This window comes from Rutilus rutilus (genome assembly GCF_951802725.1).
Source record: "Rutilus rutilus genome assembly, chromosome: 18".
NCBI classification, from domain to species: domain Eukaryota; kingdom Metazoa; phylum Chordata; class Actinopteri; order Cypriniformes; family Leuciscidae; genus Rutilus; species Rutilus rutilus.
This window is the reverse complement of record NC_140231.1, coordinates 36,837,152-36,859,935: the sequence shown is the minus strand read 5'-3', so window position 1 is coordinate 36,859,935 and position 22,784 is coordinate 36,837,152. Positions and strand designations below refer to the sequence as shown.

Sequence of the window (22,784 nt, the reverse complement as noted above, 5' to 3'; positions counted from 1 at the left end):
ACATTTGGTCCACACACACACACACACACACACACACACACACACACGCACATTTTCAAACAGTGTGTGCCAATAAACTCTCAAAATAACCCTTGATGTCAGGAATGCAGTAAGTAACCCTGCGGCCACAGTCATTGCTGACCAGTGAAGAGTTAGAGTTAAAGAAGTTCATGTGAGTGAGTTCAATCTGATAAATCCCTTCAGCATTTGTTGTGTTACACACAGACGCTGCCAGAAGTGACACACACACACACACACACACACACACACACACGATGAAAGAGAAATGAATGTTGATGTACAAAGTTCAGTGCATCTTTTATAAGGTGAAATAAGGACATCACACCTTTATGTCATGAAAGCCTCGTTTAATAAAACATTCTGCGGATACATTTGTTATAAACTGTATATATAATCTTGCTACATGACAGCTAAACATGCATTCGAAAGTGTTAGTTAATAGCCATCACTGGTTTATATGAAACGGTTTTAATACTTTCCAGTACAATGGTGTGTACAACATGGAAACATATACAGAAGAGATTTGGTTGAACAAAGACAAACAAAGGAAAGAACAAAAAGTTCTGAAACAAGAAAAAAGTTTTACAAAACTTTTCTGAGGTTGTTTTTGCAAACGCAGATGTTCATTCTGGAATGCCATTCCATTCTTATCTGCGAGACCAGGACGTTTCCCAGCGTGCAGAGACACGCTAGCGGATGCCACACCGAGCAGGAACTGGCATAAGAACCTGGGTCAAACGAAGGATATTTTGGAAGAACCCGTTTATTTAGTCCTGGGAATCGCAGAGGGAAAGTTTTGGCTGAGTTGCTCGACAACATTTCTTACAGATCAGGCGTTGGCCACTGAAATCATGCCAGACCCATAAACCCAAGAGTTTAAAACAGATTTGGCCCTGAACTGATTTGCAACAGATGGTTCATTGTGCTTTTCTGTGAACGTAGAATAACCCAGATGAACAGACTTTGATTGAGAACTTCATGTTTTCTGTGAACTATATATATGTTTCCACATCATTTTCAATAAACCCTTAAAGCCTACTCGAGTCTGAGACTCCCAACAGCAGCAAGTGAAGAATTAAAGACGCTTGTAAGTTTGTGCTGAGCCATAAAACCTGTAAATCCTACAAACCGAGTGAGTGAGTGAGTCAGGGAAGGCTTTGGGCCGGGGTCGTGACCTCAGGCTCCTGCGGGTCATCTCCGGGGTCGCAGCCACACTCGCGGGTCAGGCTCACCGAGGACAGAACCAGACTATTCCCTTCATCCATGTACACGAACGGGACGATGTCGTGAGCCGTCGGCTTGCAGCACTGAGGAAGACATGCAAGATCAGATCTCAGTCCAGAGAAACACTCATCTGAGAGTTAAACACACACATTCACCTGCGCAGACGCAGAGAAACACTCATCTGGGAGTTAAACACACACACATTCACCTGCGCAGACGCAGAGAAACACTCATCTGGGAGTTAAACACACACATTCACCTGTGCAGACGCAGAGAAACACTCATCTGGGAGTTAAACACACACACATTCACCTGTGCAGACGCAGAGAAACACTCATCTGGGAGTTAAACACACACATTCACCTGCGCAGACGCAGAGAAACACTCATCTGAGAGTTAAACACACACATTCACCTGCGCAGACGCAGAGAAACACTCATCTGGGAGTTAAACACACACATTCACCTGCGCAGACGCAGAGAAACACTCATCTGAGAGTTAAACACACACACATTCACCTGCGCAGACGCAGAGAAACACTCATCTGGGAGTTAAACACACACATTCACCTGCGCAGACGCAGAGAAACACTCATCTGGGAGTTAAACACACACATTCACCTGCGCAGACGCAGAGAAACACTCATCTGAGAGTTAAACACACACATTCACCTGCGCAGACGCAGAGAAACACTCATCTGGGAGTTAAACACACACATTCACCTGCGCAGATGCAGAGAAACACTCATCTGGGAGTTAAACACACACATTCACCTGCGCAGACGCAGAGAAACACTCATCTGAGAGTTAAACACACACATTCACCTGCGCAGACGCAGAGAAACACTCATCTGAGAGTTAAACACACACATTCACCTGCGCAGACGCAGAGAAACACTCATCTGAGAGTTAAACACACACATTCACCTGTGCAGACGCAGAGAAACACTCATCTGAGAGTTAAACACACACATTCACCTGTGCAGACGCAGAGAAACACTCATCTGAGAGTTAAACACACACACATTCACCTGTGCAGACGCAGAGAAACACTCATCTGAGAGTTAAACACACACATTCACCTGCGCAGACGCAGAGAAACACTCATCTGGGAGTTAAACACACACATTCACCTGCGCAGACGCAGAGAAACACTCATCTGAGAGTTAAACACACACACATTCACCTGTGCAGACGCAGAGAAACACTCATCTGAGAGTTAAACACACACATTCACCTGCGCAGACGCAGAGAAACACTCATCTGGGAGTTAAACACACACATTCACCTGCGCAGACGCAGAGAAACACTCATCTGAGAGTTAAACACACACATTCACCTGCGCAGACGCAGAGAAACACTCATCTGAGAGTTAAACACACACATTCACCTGCGCAGACGCAGAGAAACACTCATCTGGGAGTTAAACACACACATTCACCTGCGCAGACGCAGAGAAACACTCATCTGGGAGTTAAACACACACACATTCACCTGCGCAGACGCAGAGAAACACTCATCTGGGAGTTAAACACACACATTCACCTGCGCAGACGCAGAGAAACACTCATCTGGGAGTTAAACACACACACATTCACCTGCGCAGACGCAGAGAAACACTCATCTGGGAGTTAAACACACACACATTCACCTGCGCAGACGCAGAGAAACACTCATCTGAGAGTTAAACACACACACATTCACCTGCGCAGACGCAGAGAAACACTCATCTGGGAGTTAAACACACACATTCACCTGCGCAGACGCAGAGAAACACTCATCTGAGAGTTAAACACACACATTCACCTGCGCAGACGCAGAGAAACACTCATCTGAGAGTTAAACACACACACATTCACCTGCGCAGACGCAGAGAAACACTCATCTGGGAGTTAAACACACACACATTCACCTGCGCAGACGCAGAGAAACACTCATCTGGGAGTTAAACACACACACATTCACCTGTGCAGACGCAGAGAAACACTCATCTGGGAGTTAAACACACACACATTCACCTGTGCAGACGCAGAGAAACACTCATCTGAAAGTTAAACACACACATTCACCTGCGCAGACGCAGAGAAACACTCATCTGGGAGTTAAACACACACACATTCACCTGTGCAGACGCAGAGAAACACTCATCTGGGAGTTAAACACACACACATTCACCTGTGCAGACGCAGAGAAACACTCATCTGAAAGTTAAACACACACATTCACCTGCGCAGACGCAGAGAAACACTCATCTGGGAGTTAAACACACACATTCACCTGCGCAGACGCAGAGAAACACTCATCTGAGAGTTAAACACACACATTCACCTGCGCAGACGCAGAGAAACACTCATCTGGGAGTTAAACACACACATTCACCTGCGCAGACGCAGAGAAACACTCATCTGAGAGTTAAACACACACACATTCACCTGCGCAGACGCAGAGAAACACTCATCTGGGAGTTAAACACACACACATTCACCTGCGCAGACGCAGAGAAACACTCATCTGGGAGTTAAACACACACACATTCACCTGCGCAGACGCAGAGAAACACTCATCTGGGAGTTAAACACACACATTCACCTGCGCAGACGCAGAGAAACACTCATCTGAGAGTTAAACACACACATTCACCTGCGCAGACGCAGAGAAACACTCATCTGAGAGTTAAACACACACACATTCACCTGCGCAGACGCAGAGAAACACTCATCTGGGAGTTAAACACACACATTCACCTGCGCAGACGCCGAGAAACACTCATCTGGGAGTTAAACACACACATTCACCTGCGCAGACGCAGAGAAACACTCATCTGGGAGTTAAACACACACATTCACCTGCGCAGACGCAGAGAAACACTCATCTGGGAGTTAAACACACACATTCACCTGCGCAGACGCAGAGAAACACTCATCTGGGAGTTAAACACACACATTCACCTGCGCAGACGCAGAGAAACACTCATCTGGGAGTTAAACACACACATTCACCTGCGCAGACGCAGAGAAACACTCATCTGAGAGTTAAACACACACATTCACCTGTGCAGACGCAGAGAAACACTCATCTGAGAGTTAAACACACACATTCACCTGCGCAGACGCAGAGAAACACTCATCTGGGAGTTAAACACACACATTCACCTGCGCAGACGCAGAGAAACACTCATCTGAGAGTTAAACACACACATTCACCTGCGCAGACGCAGAGAAACACTCATCTGAGAGTTAAACACACACACATTCACCTGCGCAGACGCAGAGAAACACTCATCTGGGAGTTAAACACACACATTCACCTGCGCAGACGCCGAGAAACACTCATCTGGGAGTTAAACACACACATTCACCTGCGCAGACGCAGAGAAACACTCATCTGGGAGTTAAACACACACATTCACCTGCGCAGACGCAGAGAAACACTCATCTGGGAGTTAAACACACACATTCACCTGCGCAGACGCAGAGAAACACTCATCTGGGAGTTAAACACACACATTCACCTGCGCAGACGCAGAGAAACACTCATCTGGGAGTTAAACACACACATTCACCTGCGCAGACGCAGAGAAACACTCATCTGAGAGTTAAACACACACATTCACCTGCGCAGACGCAGAGAAACACTCATCTGAGAGTTAAACACACACACATTCACCTGCGCAGACGCAGAGAAACACTCATCTGAGAGTTAAACACACACATTCACCTGCGCAGACGCAGAGAAACACTCATCTGAGAGTTAAACACACACATTCACCTGCGCAGACGCAGAGAAACACTCATCTGAGAGTTAAACACACACACATTCACCTGCGCAGACGCAGAGAAACACTCATCTGGGAGTTAAACACACACATTCACCTGCGCAGACGCAGAGAAACACTCATCTGGGAGTTAAACACACACATTCACCTGCGCAGACGCAGAGAAACACTCATCTGGGAGTTAAACACACACATTCACCTGCGCAGACGCAGAGAAACACTCATCTGAGAGTTAAACACACACATTCACCTGCGCAGACGCAGAGAAACACTCATCTGAGAGTTAAACACACACACATTCACCTGTGCAGACGCAGAGAAACACTCATCTGAGAGTTAAACACACACACATTCACCTGTGCAGACGCAGAGAAACACTCATCTGAGAGTTAAACACACACATTCACCTGTGCAGACGCAGAGAAACACTCATCTGGGAGTTAAACACACACATTCACCTGCGCAGACGCAGAGAAACACTCATCTGAGAGTTAAACACACACACATTCACCTGTGCAGACGCAGAGAAACACTCATCTGGGAGTTAAACACACACATTCACCTGCGCAGACGCAGAGAAACACTCATCTGGGAGTTAAACACACACATTCACCTGCGCAGACGCAGAGAAACACTCATCTGGGAGTTAAACACACACATTCACCTGCGCAGACGCAGAGAAACACTCATCTGAGAGTTAAACACACACATTCACCTGCGCAGACGCAGAGAAACACTCATCTGGGAGTTAAACACACACATTCACCTGCGCAGACGCAGCGAAACACTCATCTGAGAGTTAAACACACACATTCACCTGCGCAGACGCAGAGAAACACTCATCTGAGAGTTAAACACACACATTCACCTGCGCAGACGCAGAGAAACACTCATCTGAGAGTTAAACACACACATTCACCTGCGCAGACGCAGACGCTCTCTCAGGGCAGAGGCTCGGGCCGCAGGATCCGCACTGGACGAAGGTGACGCTCTCCGGATAAACCACCCAGCGCTCCCAGCCCAAATCTGACACACAAGAGAAGACATGCAGGATTAGAGGAACCTCTCTCATCTCTCCGGGTCATTATTCACCCCGAAACAAGAGAAAAGGAAAGAAATCATGTCTAAAGAAAACAAGGCATTGCTTTCAGTACCGAAAGTGTAAAGCAGATTGTGGAGTTGTAACGACTTTTAATTTATAGTGAGAATGATGAACACAAGTTAATCACAGTGTCACACAACCTTCCCATTCAGCATCTCTGATTTTATGCAAAATGTTATTTTCTTTCTTTTAATTTTGGGATTTGATAAGATTCATGTAGTCAGTCATAGCAGGATCTGCTTGAACGCTCACCTTTCATGAACACCTGAGAGGAATATGTACAGCAGGTGGAGTTTCCCGAGTCCTCCTGGAACGTTGAATTACCTGCTGGATAGAGCAGAGAGAGCAGGTTTACTCATGACCCGGGCCGAGCCGGGCTTCACACCTGAGATCTGCACTTCACACCTGAGATCTGTGCTTCACACCTGAGATCTGCACTTCACACCTGAGATCTGCACTTCACACCTGAGATTCACACCTGAGATCTGCACTTCACACCTGAGATCTGCACTTCACACCTGAGATCTGCACTTCACACCTGAGATCTGCACTTCACACCTGAGATCTGCACTTCACACCTGAGATTCACACCTGAGATCTGCACTTCACACCTGAGATCTGCACTTCACACCTGAGATCTGCACTTCACACCTGAGATCTGCACTTCACACCTGAGATTCACACCTGAGATCTGCACTTCACACCTGAGATTCACACCTGAGATCTGCACTTCACACCTGAGATCTGCACTTCACACCTGAGATCTGCACTTCACACCTGAGATCTGCACTTCACACCTGAGATCTGCGCTTCACACCTGAGATCTGCACTTCACACCTGAGATCTGCACTTCACACCTGAGATCTGCACTTCACACCTGAGATCTGCACTTCACACCTGAGATCTGTGCTTCACACCTGAGATCTGCACTTCACACCTGAGATCTGCACTTCACACCTGAGATTCACACCTGAGATCTGCACTTCACACCTGAGATCTGCACTTCACGCCTGAGATCTGCACTTCACACCTGAGATCTGCACTTCACACCTGAGATCTGCACTTCACACCTGAGATTCACACCTGAGATCTGCACTTCACACCTGAGATCTGCACTTCACACCTGAGATCTGCACTTCACACCTGAGATCTGCACTTCACACCTGAGATTCACACCTGAGATCTGCACTTCACACCTGAGATTCACACCTGAGATCTGCACTTCACACCTGAGATCTGCACTTCACACCTGAGATCTGCACTTCACACCTGAGATCTGCGCTTCACACCTGAGATCTGCACTTCACACCTGAGATCTGCACTTCACACCTGAGATCTGCACTTCACACCTGAGATCTGCACTTCACACCTGAGATCTGCGTTTCACACCTGAGATCTGCACTTCATACCTGGAGAGGACAAGATGGAGTTCTTGAAAGTGTGACGCAGAAGATTCATCCGAGACACGTACACACGAGGCTCCTGCTGCAGGCTCAGAGATTCCAGGAGGATTTTTCTGATTTCCAGTTCTCCTCTGCATCTGCAACACACACACACACACACACACATCTTTGTAGACCTTGTCAAATTGCAGCCAAATATCTTGTGCAGTAAGAAGACACCGGTGAAGTTGCCCCCATTTATATTTCCAGAACATTACATGCGTCTGCGCAGTCAGTCTGTGCACAACAGAACCGAAAAGGTTTCTGATAACATCCAGAAATTCTCTTTCGGTCAGTCCAGCATAATCAGGTCAGTGAGTCTCAAACCATGAGGTCGACTGACCTTTGCCCGGGACTTCAAGTTGATCTGGATTCATAAAGACCGAAATGAAACCCTCTCCGAAACAAAAGTCTGTAAGGCGAAAGAGGCGCTTGAAACAAGCTCTTCTGTAAAACCTCAGCTCTTACCTCTTGGTTCTCACAGCGGACGAGGACGACGCCTCAGGCGAAGGATGGAGAACAAACATCTTCCCGAGAGGAAAGCTGAACAGCAGCACTGCAACACAGAACACCAGACTCATGTCTGCAGACTCGAGGTGTCTCGGGATGGACGCTCCGGAGAGGAATGATGGATGTTGTTTGTAGTGGCCTGGGAAAGCAGGGGTTTATCTACTTCGGACAAGCTTGGCCTTGAAATTCTTTGCACTGTTTTCATGTTGAGCAAACGTGATGGTGTTGAAAAGGAGGTGGAGAATGAAGAAAAACACCAGTGAATTCTATCATATGGTTACATACTAGCAAAGATGATAAGCTGAAACCTGCAGGAGGACAGATGGCAAATATGAGAAAGATCAGAAGGGAACGGCGCAAATAAAGAAGCCATTCATTAAATCATTCATTCATCGGCACACAAGAACAAGAGAACACTGAACTGTGTAATGCAAGAAATCTTTACAAATATTTGAACAAGAATATCAACTGAAAAATCATTCCGATGAATTCCAAACTCAAAACAATGTTGCGCTAAAGAATCAGCTAAAGAAAAAACAAAGAAAACATTTATTGATCACTAGTCAGTCAGTGTGAGTCCTGCCGTTTGGCGGCCCACCAATATCTAGAACAGTCTGGGTTCTGTAATCACACACAGATTCATCTCAGTTTCCCACTGAACTCTCACTCAGTCAGAGATGAACAGAAGAATCATATTCTCATTCTGCTGGTAAAACCACTATAACAGGAGTCCTGTCTGTGCATATCAGGCATGAACATGTTCATCTCAAAGTAACAAAGTGAAAAGGCTTTAATTTTCTGTCATTTCTCATGAGAAATTGTTGTAGCATCTGTAGTTTCTCTTCTGACCTCCGATAAACCGAATCAAAGGAAGGCTGGCGTGTTTGTCCTTGAGTCGCTGCGCCTCCCCTGCGTCAGGAGGAATTCCACACCTGCGTGTGAACGGCAATATAAAGAAAGAAACAACAGTTTATTTGTTATTCAGAGAAATCTGAATCCTTTCAGGACAACTTAATATCGTTTTATTCACTGATGGACTGTCAAGCGTAACCCTATATTCACATATTGGCCATAACCAATATTGAGGGGTTTTGTCCCCCATTCTTACACTTCTACACCAGTCCTGAATATGTGTGGCATTATTTCAATCCCATACAGCACATTTACACTTAAAATAGCTCAAATCTGGCAGAATTCTCTGTTTTTACACATTAAAGCCTATTAATAGGGGAGAGTGGGGCACAACCTAACGCTTTTGTGTAAACCTACTTAGGGTTATTTTTTCCTGCATTAATTTCCCACGTTTAGTACAATTATGTGGTTTTGTTTCATTATATACTTTTTTCTTGATATACCCCAAAAGAATGGAAGTGAAACGTGACAACATGCCCTATAGATGAGGTTCACTGTAACATGAACATATGACAGATTCAAATGTAATATTCAAGGCAAACTAAAATATTTTCTCAATGAAATACAATTATTAACTTTTTCATATAAAATAATGGCATTTTTTAACAATTAACCCACCTGCACAACTGGGATTTAAACCCGGCTAGTTTCTTCTGCTGGTTAGGTCAGCATTAAAGAACTATCTCAAATGTTAAATAACAGATATAAGATTAAAATACTATCAGATTTGTCTAATTTTAAATAAACACAAAAAACAGAGATGAAAAATTAACATATGTAATAAATTTACTTTTGCCATGGTTAAATAAATGTTCAGTGATATCTTCCAAAGATTTCTGAATTTTGGCGCAATTCTTTCTCTATATAGTGTTGATATGACAACTAGTAAATACACAAAGTTTCGTCATACTGGCATGTGTGGAAGTATGTAAAACAAGTGTGTGTGTAACATTAAGTCCACTGGAGGCAAGTTTGCAGAACCCCAGTCCAGTTTAATTATACTCAAAACAAGATCAAACGTAAGACAAAGACTTGGTGTGGCATGGCGTACATGACTTCAAAAACAAGAACATGGACGTTGCGTTTGCCAACAGTGGTTACACATAACAATACTTGACCTTACAGATCCCCCACTCTACGAGCGACTCCTGGCGCCCAACAAAAATCAAGCCGCAGCCCCGCCCATGGAGCTTGACGTTACGTTGCTAAATGTTCTTGGGCTGAGCTATAGGGTCATGGCCTGGAGCGGGCTCACGGGCTGGAGTCCCCTCTGGATGCTGGTCAGGGGCTGGAGTGGATGCGTGTGTGACTCACACACACAATATGGCCGTGGCCACAATTGTCAGGCATGATTGGAAGTGACTCAGGCTTGGCGTGCTGGCTGTGATGTGCACTGCGGGATTGTGAAGCCCCTCATCCACAATTCCCACAGTAAACGATCAGCAGAAGGGCATGATCGATGTATTTCACCAGATTCCAGCTGACTGACCCTCTAGGCATCCTAGAGGAGATTGGTTCATCCAGACCAGCACGAAAAATATCCTTGAGGGCTCTGTCGTTAAAACCCACCAGAAAACACCAGGTCCACAAAAGTCCTCAACATACGTCTCCAGCGTTAGGGTTACGCCATTCCTCTGGCGTAGATGCAGGAGGGCAACTGCTGGGTTCATTTTAGGTCAAGTATTCTGTAACATTAAGTCCACTGGATGCAAGTTTGCAGAACCCAAGAGCAGTTTAATTATACTCAAAACAAGATCAAACATAAGACAAAGACTTGGTCTGGAAAAATAAGAACATGGATGTGGCGCTTACCAACCGTGGTTACGCATAACAATACATGACCTTACAGTGTGACAACTAGCCCCGCGTCAGTGTGTGTCCCGCTTACCCCTATATATGATGAATGGGAAGAACTGGTCTGTTTTTCGATAACAAACATTTACAAATAAAGTACAACCCCAAATCAGAAAAAGTTGGGACACTGTACAAATTGTGAGTAAAAAAGTAATGGAATAATTTACAAATCTCATAAACTTATATTTTATTCACAATAGAATATAGATAACATATCAAATGTTGAAAGTGAGACATTTTGAAATGTGATGCCAAATATTGGCTCATTTTGGATTTCATGAGAGCTACACATTCCAAAAAAGTTGGGACAGGTAGCAAAAGAGGCCGGAAAAGTTAAATGTACATATAAGGAACAGCTGGAGGACCAATTTGCAACTTATTAGGTCAATTGGCAACATGATTGGGTATAAAAAGAGCCTCTCAGAGTGGCAGTGTCTCTCAGAAGTCAAGATGGGCAGAGGATCACCAATTCCCCCAATGCTGCGGTGAAAAATAGTGGAGCAATATCAGAAAGGAGTTTCTCAGAGAAAAATTGCAAAGAGTTTGAAGTTATCATCATCTACAGTGCATAATATCATCCAAAGATTCAGAGAATCTGGAGCAATCTCTGTGCGTAAGGGTCAAGGCCGGAAAACCATACTGGATGCCCGTAATCTTCGGGCCCTTAGACGGCACTGCATCACATACAGGAATGCTACTGTAATGGAAATCACAACATGGGCTCAGGAATACTTCCAGAAAACATTGTCGGTGAACACAATCCACCGTGCCATTCGCCGCTGCCGGCTAAAACTCTATAGGTCAAAAAAGAAGCCATATCTAAACAGGATCCAGAAGCGCAGGCGTTTTCTCTGGGCCAAGGCTCATTAAAAATGGACTGTGGCAAAGTGGAAAACTGTTCTGTGGTCAGACGAATCAACATCTGAAGTTCTTTTTGGAAAACTGGGACACCATGTCATCCGGAGTAAAGAGGACAAGTTGTTATCAGCGCTCAGTGCAGAAGCCTGCATCTCTGATGGTATGGGGTTGCATGAGTGCGTGTGGCATGGGCAGCTTACACATCTGGAAAGGCACCATAAATGCTGAAAGGTATATCCAAGTTCTAGAACAACATGCTCCCATCCAGATGTCGTCTCTTTCAGGGAAGACCTTGCGTTTTCCAACATGACAATGCCAGACCATATACTGCATCAATTACAATATCATGGCTGCGTAGAAGAAGGATCCGGGTACTGAAATGGCCAGCCTGCAGTCCAGATCTTTCACCCATAGAAAACATGTGGTGCATCATAAAGAGGAAGATGCAACAAAGAAGACCTAAGACAGTTGAGCAGCTAGAAGCCTGTATTAGACAAGAATGGGACAACATTCCTATTCCTAAACTTGAGCAACTTGTCTCCTCAGTCCCCAGACGTTTGCAGACTGTTATAAAAAGAGGGGATGCCACACAGTGGTAAACATGGCCTTGTCCTAACTTTGTTGTATTTTGAATAAAATATTGAAATTTGAAACTTCCACATCATTGCATTCTGTTTTTATTCACAATTTGTACAGTGTCCCAACTTTTTCTGATTTGGGGTTGTAAAAAAAAAGAAAAAAAAAAAGGATTTATTATCAAATCCATTAGGTTCCCTGACTGGGATGTTAATGAGATGTGGAGTACAGACGGCTAACACAGACACACGGAGCGATGGCCTTTAACACACTCTTTATCCGTCTATTCTGGGTTGAAGCCGAGCCGCAGTATTAACCCTAATCCCGCCGCGGAGAGGTGTGTGTTGATAAAGGGCTCCATCTCACCATCTGTCCATCTCTCTGAGCTCCAGCAGATTCATACACACTTTCTGTTCATCATAATGCTGAAGGGACTTCAGTCATGCTGGGATTCTGACGGGTGAGTCTGACGGTCTGTTGTTTTCTAAAGGCTGGAGAATTCGAGCTAATTCCTCTCTAGTACATGAATAATCATGTACTAATACCTGAATTAATAATTACTTTACTATGAACTAATGATGAGTTAAGACATGTACTAATGAGGAACTAACCTTAACTACGACATGAGTCATATGAATTCCTGCATGAATATACCATCTTAACTACACGTTAGTACATGCTTGTTAATTAATGTATTAGTTAACATTTCGGGTTTAAACTAAATCAAACATGTTCCAGATCAGAAGAAAGATGTACTAAAAGGGCACAATGTAAAATTGTTCATAAATTTGACACCAGCAACTGTCACAAACATCAGTGAATGACACTAGATGTCTTGCAATGTTTACATTTAACCTTACTCATTGAACACACAATGATGCATTCATCATTAAAAACGATTTAATCTCATTCTGTTTTAAGTGATTCCACTGCTGCCATCAAGAGGGAAATACCTACACTAACATGCAGATGCAATTTTCAAAATTAAAATCAGTGTTAGCACAGATGATGGTTATTTATGTGGTTATTTTATGGATTGGTTTACTGTCTTTATATCATAATGCAGTCGGATGTTAGTCAGTTAGGGTTCTTGCTCTTCTTTTGGGACACTAAATGTGTCCATTTTCTAGAGAAAGTTTGATTTAGTTTACCCCGAAATGTTAATTAATACATTAATTAACAAGCATGTACTAACGTGTAGTTAAGATGGTATATTCATGCAGGAATTCATATGAGTCATGTCGTAGTTAAGGTTAGTTCCTCATTAGTACATGTCTTAACTCATCATTAGTTCATAGTAAAGTAATTATTAATTCAGGTATTAGTACATGATAATTCATGTACTATTATTGTAAAGTGTTACCACATTTATTATTCACATTTGTTTAAAAGTGAAATTCAGACTACAAGCATTACTAGAATTAGTTGTTGTGAAATGTGTGTGATTGGATCAACAGAGCGACAGTGATATGGGATGCCGAGTCACCAAATCAAACCAACTGCAGCTGAAAACATGCGATCCAGGTGCGTGAACAAGATTATTCCAGTCTGACACTGTTCAAACATTCATATCTGCCAGTGAATGCTTTCTGAGAGAGATACAGCTCACGTCTGTGTCTGTCTGTCTGTCTCTGTCTTTAGGGAACATCTCAGTTCCAGGTAATTCTTCCTCATTTCTTTCAGTAAATGTCTCATTGTTGTCAGTGAATATGAATGAACATCGAACACTTTATTTTTCCTGGTTTCTCTCACATGCAGCCGCTACAGGTCAGACAGATTACATGTTTCTGAAGAATCATCGCTGTCACTCACGTCTGCTGCTGGCCTGACTCTCTCTGTCTGTCTCTCTCTCTCTCTCTCTACATCCATCTGTCCATCTGTCCAGCGATGCGGGCGGCTCTGCTCATCCAGCGCTGGTATCGTCAGTATGCGGCCCGGCTGGAAATGCGACGCCGCTGCACCTGGAACATCTTTCAGTCTATAGAGTATTCTGGACAACAGGATCATATCAAGGTGAAAACACTGATGTTCTCTACAGATACGGAGATGAAGCCCAGACTTACAGTCATGGAGACTCCAGACTGATCCCGGGTTACTGCTCTGTCAAGCCGTAAATGTCCACAATCATTCAGTGTTAATATCCGTGTTCTGTCTTTACACATGAAACATGCTTGTGCTGTTTGTGTCTTTACAGCTGTATAATTTCTTCGGTTACCTGATGGATCATTTCACTTCTGCCAGCAGCCAAAGTAAGACACTCTCGAGCTCTTCAACTTCGTCTCGTCTTATGAAGTGATCGGCGTAACTGTGTCCATCTCTCTCAGGGAATCTGGTCTCGCAGATGTTTCGCGAGAGCGACGTGTTTCAGGACGTGGAGTGGGAGAGACAGTTCTGTTACAAGGACATCGAGGTTCCAGACGTCTACGGCGGCCCACATCTCTCCTTCCCACTGACCGTCTCCACCGTCACAGAGCTGGTGGACGCCTTCAAAAACAAACAAGTACGATCATTTCAGTCTTTAACCTCTGTCAATGAGAATCTTGCGGTCTTTAATTGCAGATGTGTTTCTGTAGAAGCTTCACGCACGGTACGTGCTGCAACTGCTGGGCAAGACCTGGACGCTTCTGCGCTTGATGCCCAACATCAGTCACGTGTGCAGCTGCAAACACACAGAGATCACCATCTGTGGTGAGAAAACACACCTCAATCTCAAGCTGTCTTATGACACAACACGGTTAGCAAGGCTACAAAGTGCAATTTAATTCTTTGCAACTCATACAGGTGACTTACACGGCCATCTGGAGGATCTGCTGTTGGTCTTTTACAAAGTCAGTAAAATTCTGATGTCCACAGTTCATTGCATTGTAATGTGCCAGTAACAGATTTCTGCTCAACGATAGAATGGGTTTCCTTCAGCGGAGACGCCGTACGTCTTCAACGGGGACTTTGTAGACCGAGGGAAAGAGTCGATGGAGATTCTGTTGGTCCTGTTCGCATTCCTGCTGCTGTATCCGCTTGACGTGCACCTGAACAGAGGAAACCACGAGGACCACATCGTCAATCTGAGGTGGAGATCTCATCTATAATCAGACACTCTGAAATCACCTACATTTGTGTTCGCAAGCAACAAATTCAGCTACAAATGTACTTATGTGTGTTTTAAATGCGATTGTAAGATGGAAGCTTTCTTTCATACAGATATGGCTTCACTAAGGAAGTTCTGGGGAAATATCCGGTGAGTTCCCGTTCATCCCTAAAGACCCGTTCACACCAAGGACAATAACTATAATGATAACAATGAGGATACAGTTGTTCTAAATATAAAAGATCAGCTAAATCCATAGCGCAACTACAAAGATAACGGCATACAGGAACGTTGGAATCACTTTCAGAATTTTTTTTTCCAAAACATTGACAGCCAATCAGAATCCATCCTGCTTCAACTTCAAAGAGCTTGAGCATTTAAAGCGGCAGACGACAAAACTGCAGCGCTAGTTATAAACGATAATATGGTTATCATTCTTGGTGTGAACGAGACCAGGCTGTCCGATCCTGCTCCTGCAGGACCACTGGGCCAGAGTTCAGCTCCAACCGCCACAAACACACTCGCTTGGAAGTTTCCAGTGATCCTGAAGGCCTTTGTTATCTGGTTGAGCTTCATTTAATTAGGATTAGAGCTGAACTCTGCAGCCCTCCAGGAGTCGGATTGCACATGCCTGCTCTAAGAGGATTCAGACTGTCCACTCGTCCATCCATTCACAACGTTCACAGACAGACAGGGAAAAAACATACACATCCAATTCACATGTTTTTGTATATGTTTTATTTAGTAATTCGTTTCGTTTGCTTGGTAATTTGTTAGGGGTAGCAGAAAAGTTAAATATGACTTCCAATATTGAAGAGTTCATTCGTAATCCGTCGGAAGATCTTTTAAATGAGTTTTCAAAGGATCAGTTGTTAGCGCTTGCGAGTCATTATAATGTTGTGCTTTCTGTTGCTGATAAACGGTTAAAGGAAAGTTTAAAATCGTTCTTGACAGCTGCTTTGATAGAACAGAACGTTCTTGAAGAAAAACAGACAGTGTCTACTGTTCAGACTAGCAGAATGTATTTGACTTATGAGCAACAGAAGGATTTACTTTTGATAGAAATGAAGTCTAAGGAAAAAATTGAACAGCAAAAAACTGAAGCAAGACATGATATTGAAAACAAGAGATTGGAGCTTGAGCGTTATAAATTGGATTTGATAAATGCTGGGAAAATTTCCAGAGGAGCCAGAAGATCTTCTGGTGAGGGCAGAGACCAGGATTTGCTTGATTTTGATGTTGTCACAAATTTAAAACTTGTGCCCAAGTTTGATGAAAGTGAAATTGATTCCTTTTTTTCACTGTTTGAGCGAGTAGCTGGTACTAGAGGTTGGTCTGATTCAGAGCGTGTTTTGCTATTGCAATGCGTTTCACGGGACGAGCCTCCATATTTGTCACAGCCAGCTCTGAGCCGCGACAAATGAGGGTGGCAACGAGAACGAAAGCGAATTAAAAATATTTATTTGATCAAACATAAAATAAACACCACTACGTAAAACATTCCGTTCAGAAAATCATCATAAATAAAGGATAAGCTACATAATTAACACAAGATATACACTCCAAAATACAGGCCTGCAAACTACCCAAACTTAAACTAATCCATGGAGCAAACGAATAATAAATAAATAAAGCAGCAACCCAAAATAACAGATGACAAAGGGGTAACCAAAGAAGGCGAAGTCAGTGATCCCTCACCTTTTAATCATCCTCTACCGGTGTTTCACATCCTGTCTCTTCTCCTAGGTGCCGAGGTTGATGAGTATTAGGGGGAGATGAGTGGATTCTGGAAGATGTTGTGGGAAAAATGGGAAACCCAATATCTTTATCGCTACAGCTCGCTATTCCTTTTCCTTACCCTAACGATTATTAAAACCTGATAGTTATCGTAAGTGGTTTGCACAGACCTTAAAGCATCTCTGATGTGGTATTTCCTTCACCAAAGACAAAACCTGAAGAGACTTTATCTGAAGAGCTGTTAGAGAACTCACAGTGAAAACACAAACAATCGTCTTCATGGCTGAAGGCTTTTCTCTGTTGTCCTCCCAGGTTCATGGGAAAATGATTCTGAAACTTCTGCAGAAGATCTTCAGCTGTTTGCCACTGGCTACAGTGATCGACCAGAAAGTTCTGATTCTACATGGAGGAATTTCTGACAAGACGGACTTGAATCTGATCGCCAAACTGGACCGTCGCAGAGTACGCTGCGCTTCAGCAGTCGCGTGAAATCGATTGAAGGATGTTAGTTGAGTTCCATGTGTGTCAGTCATTCTCTTCTGGGCTGTTTTCCCTCAGTTCGTGTCGGCCCTCCGGCCCCTGACGAGGAGAGAAACAGACGGAGACGAGGAGGACGTCAGCGCCGGACGGAGGAGAGTCCAGTCCCTGACCCACGGCCTGACGGGTCGGTCCAGACAGGAGCTGCCGCGGCACTCGCTGCATTCGGGGTCCGGCCTGACGGGTCGACCCAGACAGGAGCTGCATTCGGGGTCTGGCCTGACGGGTCGACCCATACAGGAGCTGCATTCGGGGTCCGGCCTGACGGGTCGGTCTGTCGACGAGGAGTTGCGGGAGAGACGACGGCTGGCGGGTCTCAGTCTATCGTCCAACTCACAGCTGGATTCTGCTGAGGTTCTGGAGTCAGACGCAGAGGAATGGAAACAGGTGAAAACACACACACACACACACCGAACTTCACTTGAGCAGTAAAACACACACACTTTCACTCACTCCTGTGTTTCTCTTTGTTTCTCTCACTCTATCACAGTACAAATCTGAGGAAAACCTTAGACAAAACTACTGTGGCAGTACCATAGTACAGTGATGAGATCAGATGGTAATGTCATGGTACTTTTATATATGCCGTGATACTGAGTGATTACCATAATTTTACTTTAAAGAATGCCATGGTATTACCATAGTATAAAACCAAATAAATCATGGAAATACCATGGTATTTTTTCTTTTTCTTTTTTCTGGTGTTTGTGCAGCTAGTTGTGTTTGAGTTTTTCAATAGGTGACGTAATCGTGTTTGGCTTGTGTTGTCATTTGGCTTTAACACTTTAGAATAATGGTCCGTCATTAATAAGTAACTATGCAGGAAGTAATGCAGGACTAATGAGTAGCACTACATTAACACTTCAGCTACTACCATTAACTAATATGGAAACATGCTTTACTAATCAGTAAGTAAAATCAAATTTAGGAGATAGTTCATTATTATGTAATCAATAATTACTTAATGAGATAAGCTTAATTAATAACTATTAACTAACTGACTAATTATTAAGAATATTATATTGTGTGTCTGAGATGTAATCAGTCATCATTTTTACTCTGAATGTAGTCATAAGAGTGTAGTGACCTTCACTTCACTCACTCCTACGAGCCTACATCCCCACCAGACGCCTACGATCAATCAACGAGCGACGTCTCGTGGTTCCATCACAGAAAGCCACAAAATCACTTTCCAGATCATTCTCATTCACAGTTCCATGCTGGTGGAACACTCTCCCCACCCTCATCCGGAATGCTGAATCCCTGACAACATTCAAAAAACAGCTGAAAACCCATCTCTTCCGTGAGCACCTAAACTCATTAAAAAAAAAAAAAAAAAAAAAAAAATGCCTGAACTTCGTATTCTGAGCACTTCTTGTGTTGTTGTTGTTTTTTGCCTCTTCATGATGACTCGCTTAATTTAGTCCTGATTTGTAAGTCGCTTTGGATAAAAGCGTCTGCTAAATGACTAAATGTAAATGTAAATGTAAATAAAATGCATCACTAATTACTCAAGTGTTACCTAGTCACTATGGAGGAACTACTAGTGATCTGGACCATTTTTTAACTTTAAAATAATGGTCCAGATCACTAGTAGTTCCTGCATAGTGACTAGGTAACCCTTGAGTACTGATGCATTTTATGACCACGTTGAGAGTAAAAAAATGTGAATAAAGTAAAAAAAGTGCTAATGTCTCAGACACGTTAATGTTGTGATTAGTAATTAATTAGTAATTCTTTATAATGTGTCATAATTACCTATTAGTTCTTCATGAGAATGCTCACATTAAGCAAATATTGATTACCTAATAAGGAACTATCTTAGTCCTAAATTCGACATTACTTACTGATTAGTTAAGCTTGTTTCCATATTAGTTAATAGTAGTAGCTGAAGTGTTAATGTAGAACTACTCATTAGTCCTGCATTACCTCCTGCATAGTTACTTATTAATGACGGACCATTATTCTAAAGTGTTACCGTCATTTGCTGTAATCGAATTGCTCTGACGTTACTGTTCTAACCCTAACCTAAGTTGATCGTAGAACTATTGCCACCAACGGTCTCTACGATCAACTTCGTCAGGCTTACGATGACTTTGGGAAACGCAGCCCTGGTTCTGTGTGATTTAGTCTAAGTAGATGTTGGTGAAACTGCAGGACTAAAAGACCAGCTGAGAAACACAACAGAGTTTACTAGTCATTTTAAAAGAATCATCTTGGTAATTTAGGTCAGGGTTTCCTAACTCTGGCTCCCAACAGGACAGATTTTGAAGGTCTCTCTCATCAGACACACCTTGTTCAGGTCTTGAAGTCTCTACTAACGACTGTTGAATCATGTCTGTTTCGTTAAGGAGACATACACCGTTGGACTAAAGCAGCACACGTATCCTCCAAGCTTCTGAGAATGATTTTTATTTGCTCTTTGTTGGCAGTTTTTACTCCATATGTACTATTGATTTAACAAGGTTTGTAGTTTTTTTGTTGTTGTCTACATCACTTTCAAGACATTTGCAGATCAAAAACCAATCAAATGGTTCTTTAAAGCCAATAAACAGAGCAAAATGGTGCTTAGGATGATTTAGGACAGCACAATGTTCATGTAAATATGATCTGAGGTGCTTTAGCAACATAATCCGGTTTGATCCAAGAGACTGTTAAAGTGTTAATGTGGAGTTTGTGTCTCACACACACTGCAGATAGTGGATGTTCTGTGGAGTGACCCGATGTCTCAGAACGGTTGTGTCCCGAATGAGGTCCGAGGGGGCGGGTGTTACTGGGGGCCGGACGTCACACAGGAGGTGCTGGACAGACACAAACTGAAACTGCTCATCAGATCACATGAGTGCAAACAGGAGGGTTATGAGTTCTGCCACAACGGCAGGGTGAGCAGTTTATTTACCCATCCATCTATCCATCCATCCATCCCTCCATCCATCCATCCATCCATCCATCCATCCATCCATCCATCCATCAATTTACCCATCCATCCATCCATCTATCCATTTAGCCATCTACCCATCCATTTATCCATCCATCCATCCATCCATCCATCCATCCATTCATCCATCCATCCATCCCCCCCATCCATCCATCCATCCATTCATCCATCCATCCCCCCATCCATCCATCCACCCATCAATTTACCCATCCATCAATTTACCCATCCATCCATCCATCCACCCATCCATCAATTTACCCATCCATCCATCCATCCATCTACCCATCCATCCCCCCATCCATCCATCCATCCACCCAATTTACCCATCCATCAATTTACCCATCCATTTATCCATTCATCCATCCATCCATCCATCCCTCCCTCCATCCATCAATTTACCCATCCATTTATCCATTTATCCATCCACCCACCCATCCATCCATCCCTCCCTCCCTCCCTCCCTCCATCCATCCATTTACCCATCTACCCATCCATCCATCCATTCCCCATCCACCCATCAATTTACCCATCCATCCATTTACCCATCCACCCACACACACATCCATCAATCCATCAATTTACCCATCCGTTAACTGGATGGGTGGATAGAGAATAGGTTTTGCTGTACTCTGTTCTGAAGGGTCGATTGTTTTGCATTTGCAGGTTTTGACAATATTCTCAGCCTCTAATTACTATGATGTGGGCAGCAACAGAGGCGCTTACATTCGTTTGGGCCCCGACCTCATTCCTCATTTCAAACAGTTTCAGGCCAGCAGATCGACACGAGAGCTCACACTCAGACAGAGGTAAACACACACACTCACGCACACACGCACGCACACGCACACACACACACACACACACACACACACACACACACACACACACACACACACGTCTGCAGTATTTAAATCTGAAATCAGTTAAGTTCAGTTTATTTTATTTATAAAGCAGATTTTAAGACAACCAAGGTTGCTCAAAGTGATGTACAACAATAGTAAAAAAGAATAATAAGTCCAAAGAAACGAGCAATACAATAAAAATTAAAGAAACATACAACAAAGAAAAAACATCTATGATTGTGCAATCGAGTCTAAAACATCAGTGCACTCAGAGGTAAAAGAAGAGCGTAATTCATCCCCACACAAACTCATAAGCGGCTCTCACTGTCCTCATTCAAAGAGCAATCTCATTATACACCGTACAAAAGTCATCAGCAGTTCTCGAGTTTAGTTCAGTTTCCATCATCGTATATATATGTTGGCACGCATGGGATATAAAAATAGAATATTAAAAACAACAGACTTGTGATCAGAAAACCCTATGTCAATGATTTCAAAGTCACAAACAGTCAAACCACAGGAAAAGACAAGGTGTACATGTTCATGCGTCGGACTATGTGCGTCGGCTGAACGAATCGATGAGATAAAAATAAATCTCTTGTCAGTAAATCAGATGGTCAACAGACATGAATATTAAATCCCCAAGGATCAAGAGTCCATCATACTTCGTCATAATTCCTCCCAGAAAATCAGTGAATTCAGTAATGAAGTGGCCGATACACCCCCACACAGTCAACACCGGAATATGTACATCAATCTGCATCACCAACACCTCCAAACTGGAGAAATTGTCTAATTTCATACTCCGACAGACAAATTTCCTTCTAAAAACCTCCACAGACAATCTCTGTAAAGGACTGAGATCACTCACATTTTTTCAAGTCTCTGTTATAAAATAAAAAATCTAAGCAGTGTGTGGTGATGAAGTCATTCACGATAAAAGTCTTGTTTACCACTGGGCTTGGCTTAATCAAGGACATCTTTGCTGAAATCTGTTCATGGGCCGCCTGTGATACAAGACACAGCGGATGAAGATTTACTAAGTTCACCGGCAGAGATGAGGCAGAAACACCTGGGAAGGAGGAGAGTCTGACTTCCGTCTGGCGGAGAAGCTCGTCTGTGACATCACTTCCTCCCCGGAGCATGTGGAATGACCGCTGTAGACTCTCCGGTCTGGAGAACTCGAGTGGTCGAACTTGATTCTCTTAAATCCTGTTTAATCCATTTCTCGACAGAGTTTAGAATAAGGAGAAGCGTTTGCTTGTCGTAAACTAGTAGAGTTGAAATATGTTGACAAACAAACGACCAGCTGCAGACGGCAGGACACACACACACTGACGAGCCTGTTCCACCACAACGGCCTTCATAGCTG

General features: G+C 43.5%; 2 protein-coding genes across 2 annotated transcripts in view; one reads left to right on the top strand and one right to left on the bottom strand.

The window, feature by feature from the left end:
• Nucleotides 1-352: 352 nt before the first annotated feature.
• On the bottom strand, nucleotides 353-14,187 carry LOC311277213 (uncharacterized protein). Its single transcript, XM_084387440.1, has 6 exons — nucleotides 14,086-14,187; nucleotides 8,032-9,005; nucleotides 7,531-7,661; nucleotides 6,374-6,448; nucleotides 5,939-6,045; nucleotides 353-1,328 (listed from the first exon to the last, which is right to left on the bottom strand). The coding sequence occupies exons 2-6, from the start codon at nucleotides 8,142-8,144 to the stop codon at nucleotides 1,167-1,169; spliced, it is 588 nt and encodes a 195-aa protein (XP_084243566.1). The 5' UTR covers nucleotides 8,145-9,005; nucleotides 14,086-14,187; the 3' UTR covers nucleotides 353-1,166.
• The window catches only part of ppef2b (protein phosphatase with EF-hand domain 2b), a gene marked incomplete at its 5' end in the record, with an annotated part of 17,852 nt that continues 9,228 nt past the window's right edge, over nucleotides 14,161-22,784 (top strand). Inside the window, 11 exons of the mRNA XM_084387442.1 lie at nucleotides 14,161-14,286; nucleotides 14,468-14,522; nucleotides 14,598-14,773; nucleotides 14,847-14,961; nucleotides 15,055-15,101; nucleotides 15,174-15,340; nucleotides 15,472-15,508; nucleotides 17,408-17,557; nucleotides 17,654-18,019; nucleotides 20,329-20,514; nucleotides 21,234-21,376. Coding sequence (XP_084243568.1) covers nucleotides 14,161-14,286; nucleotides 14,468-14,522; nucleotides 14,598-14,773; nucleotides 14,847-14,961; nucleotides 15,055-15,101; nucleotides 15,174-15,340; nucleotides 15,472-15,508; nucleotides 17,408-17,557; nucleotides 17,654-18,019; nucleotides 20,329-20,514; nucleotides 21,234-21,376 — 1,568 coding nt within the window. The remainder of the gene's footprint in view (nucleotides 14,287-14,467; nucleotides 14,523-14,597; nucleotides 14,774-14,846; nucleotides 14,962-15,054; nucleotides 15,102-15,173; nucleotides 15,341-15,471; nucleotides 15,509-17,407; nucleotides 17,558-17,653; nucleotides 18,020-20,328; nucleotides 20,515-21,233; nucleotides 21,377-22,784) is intronic.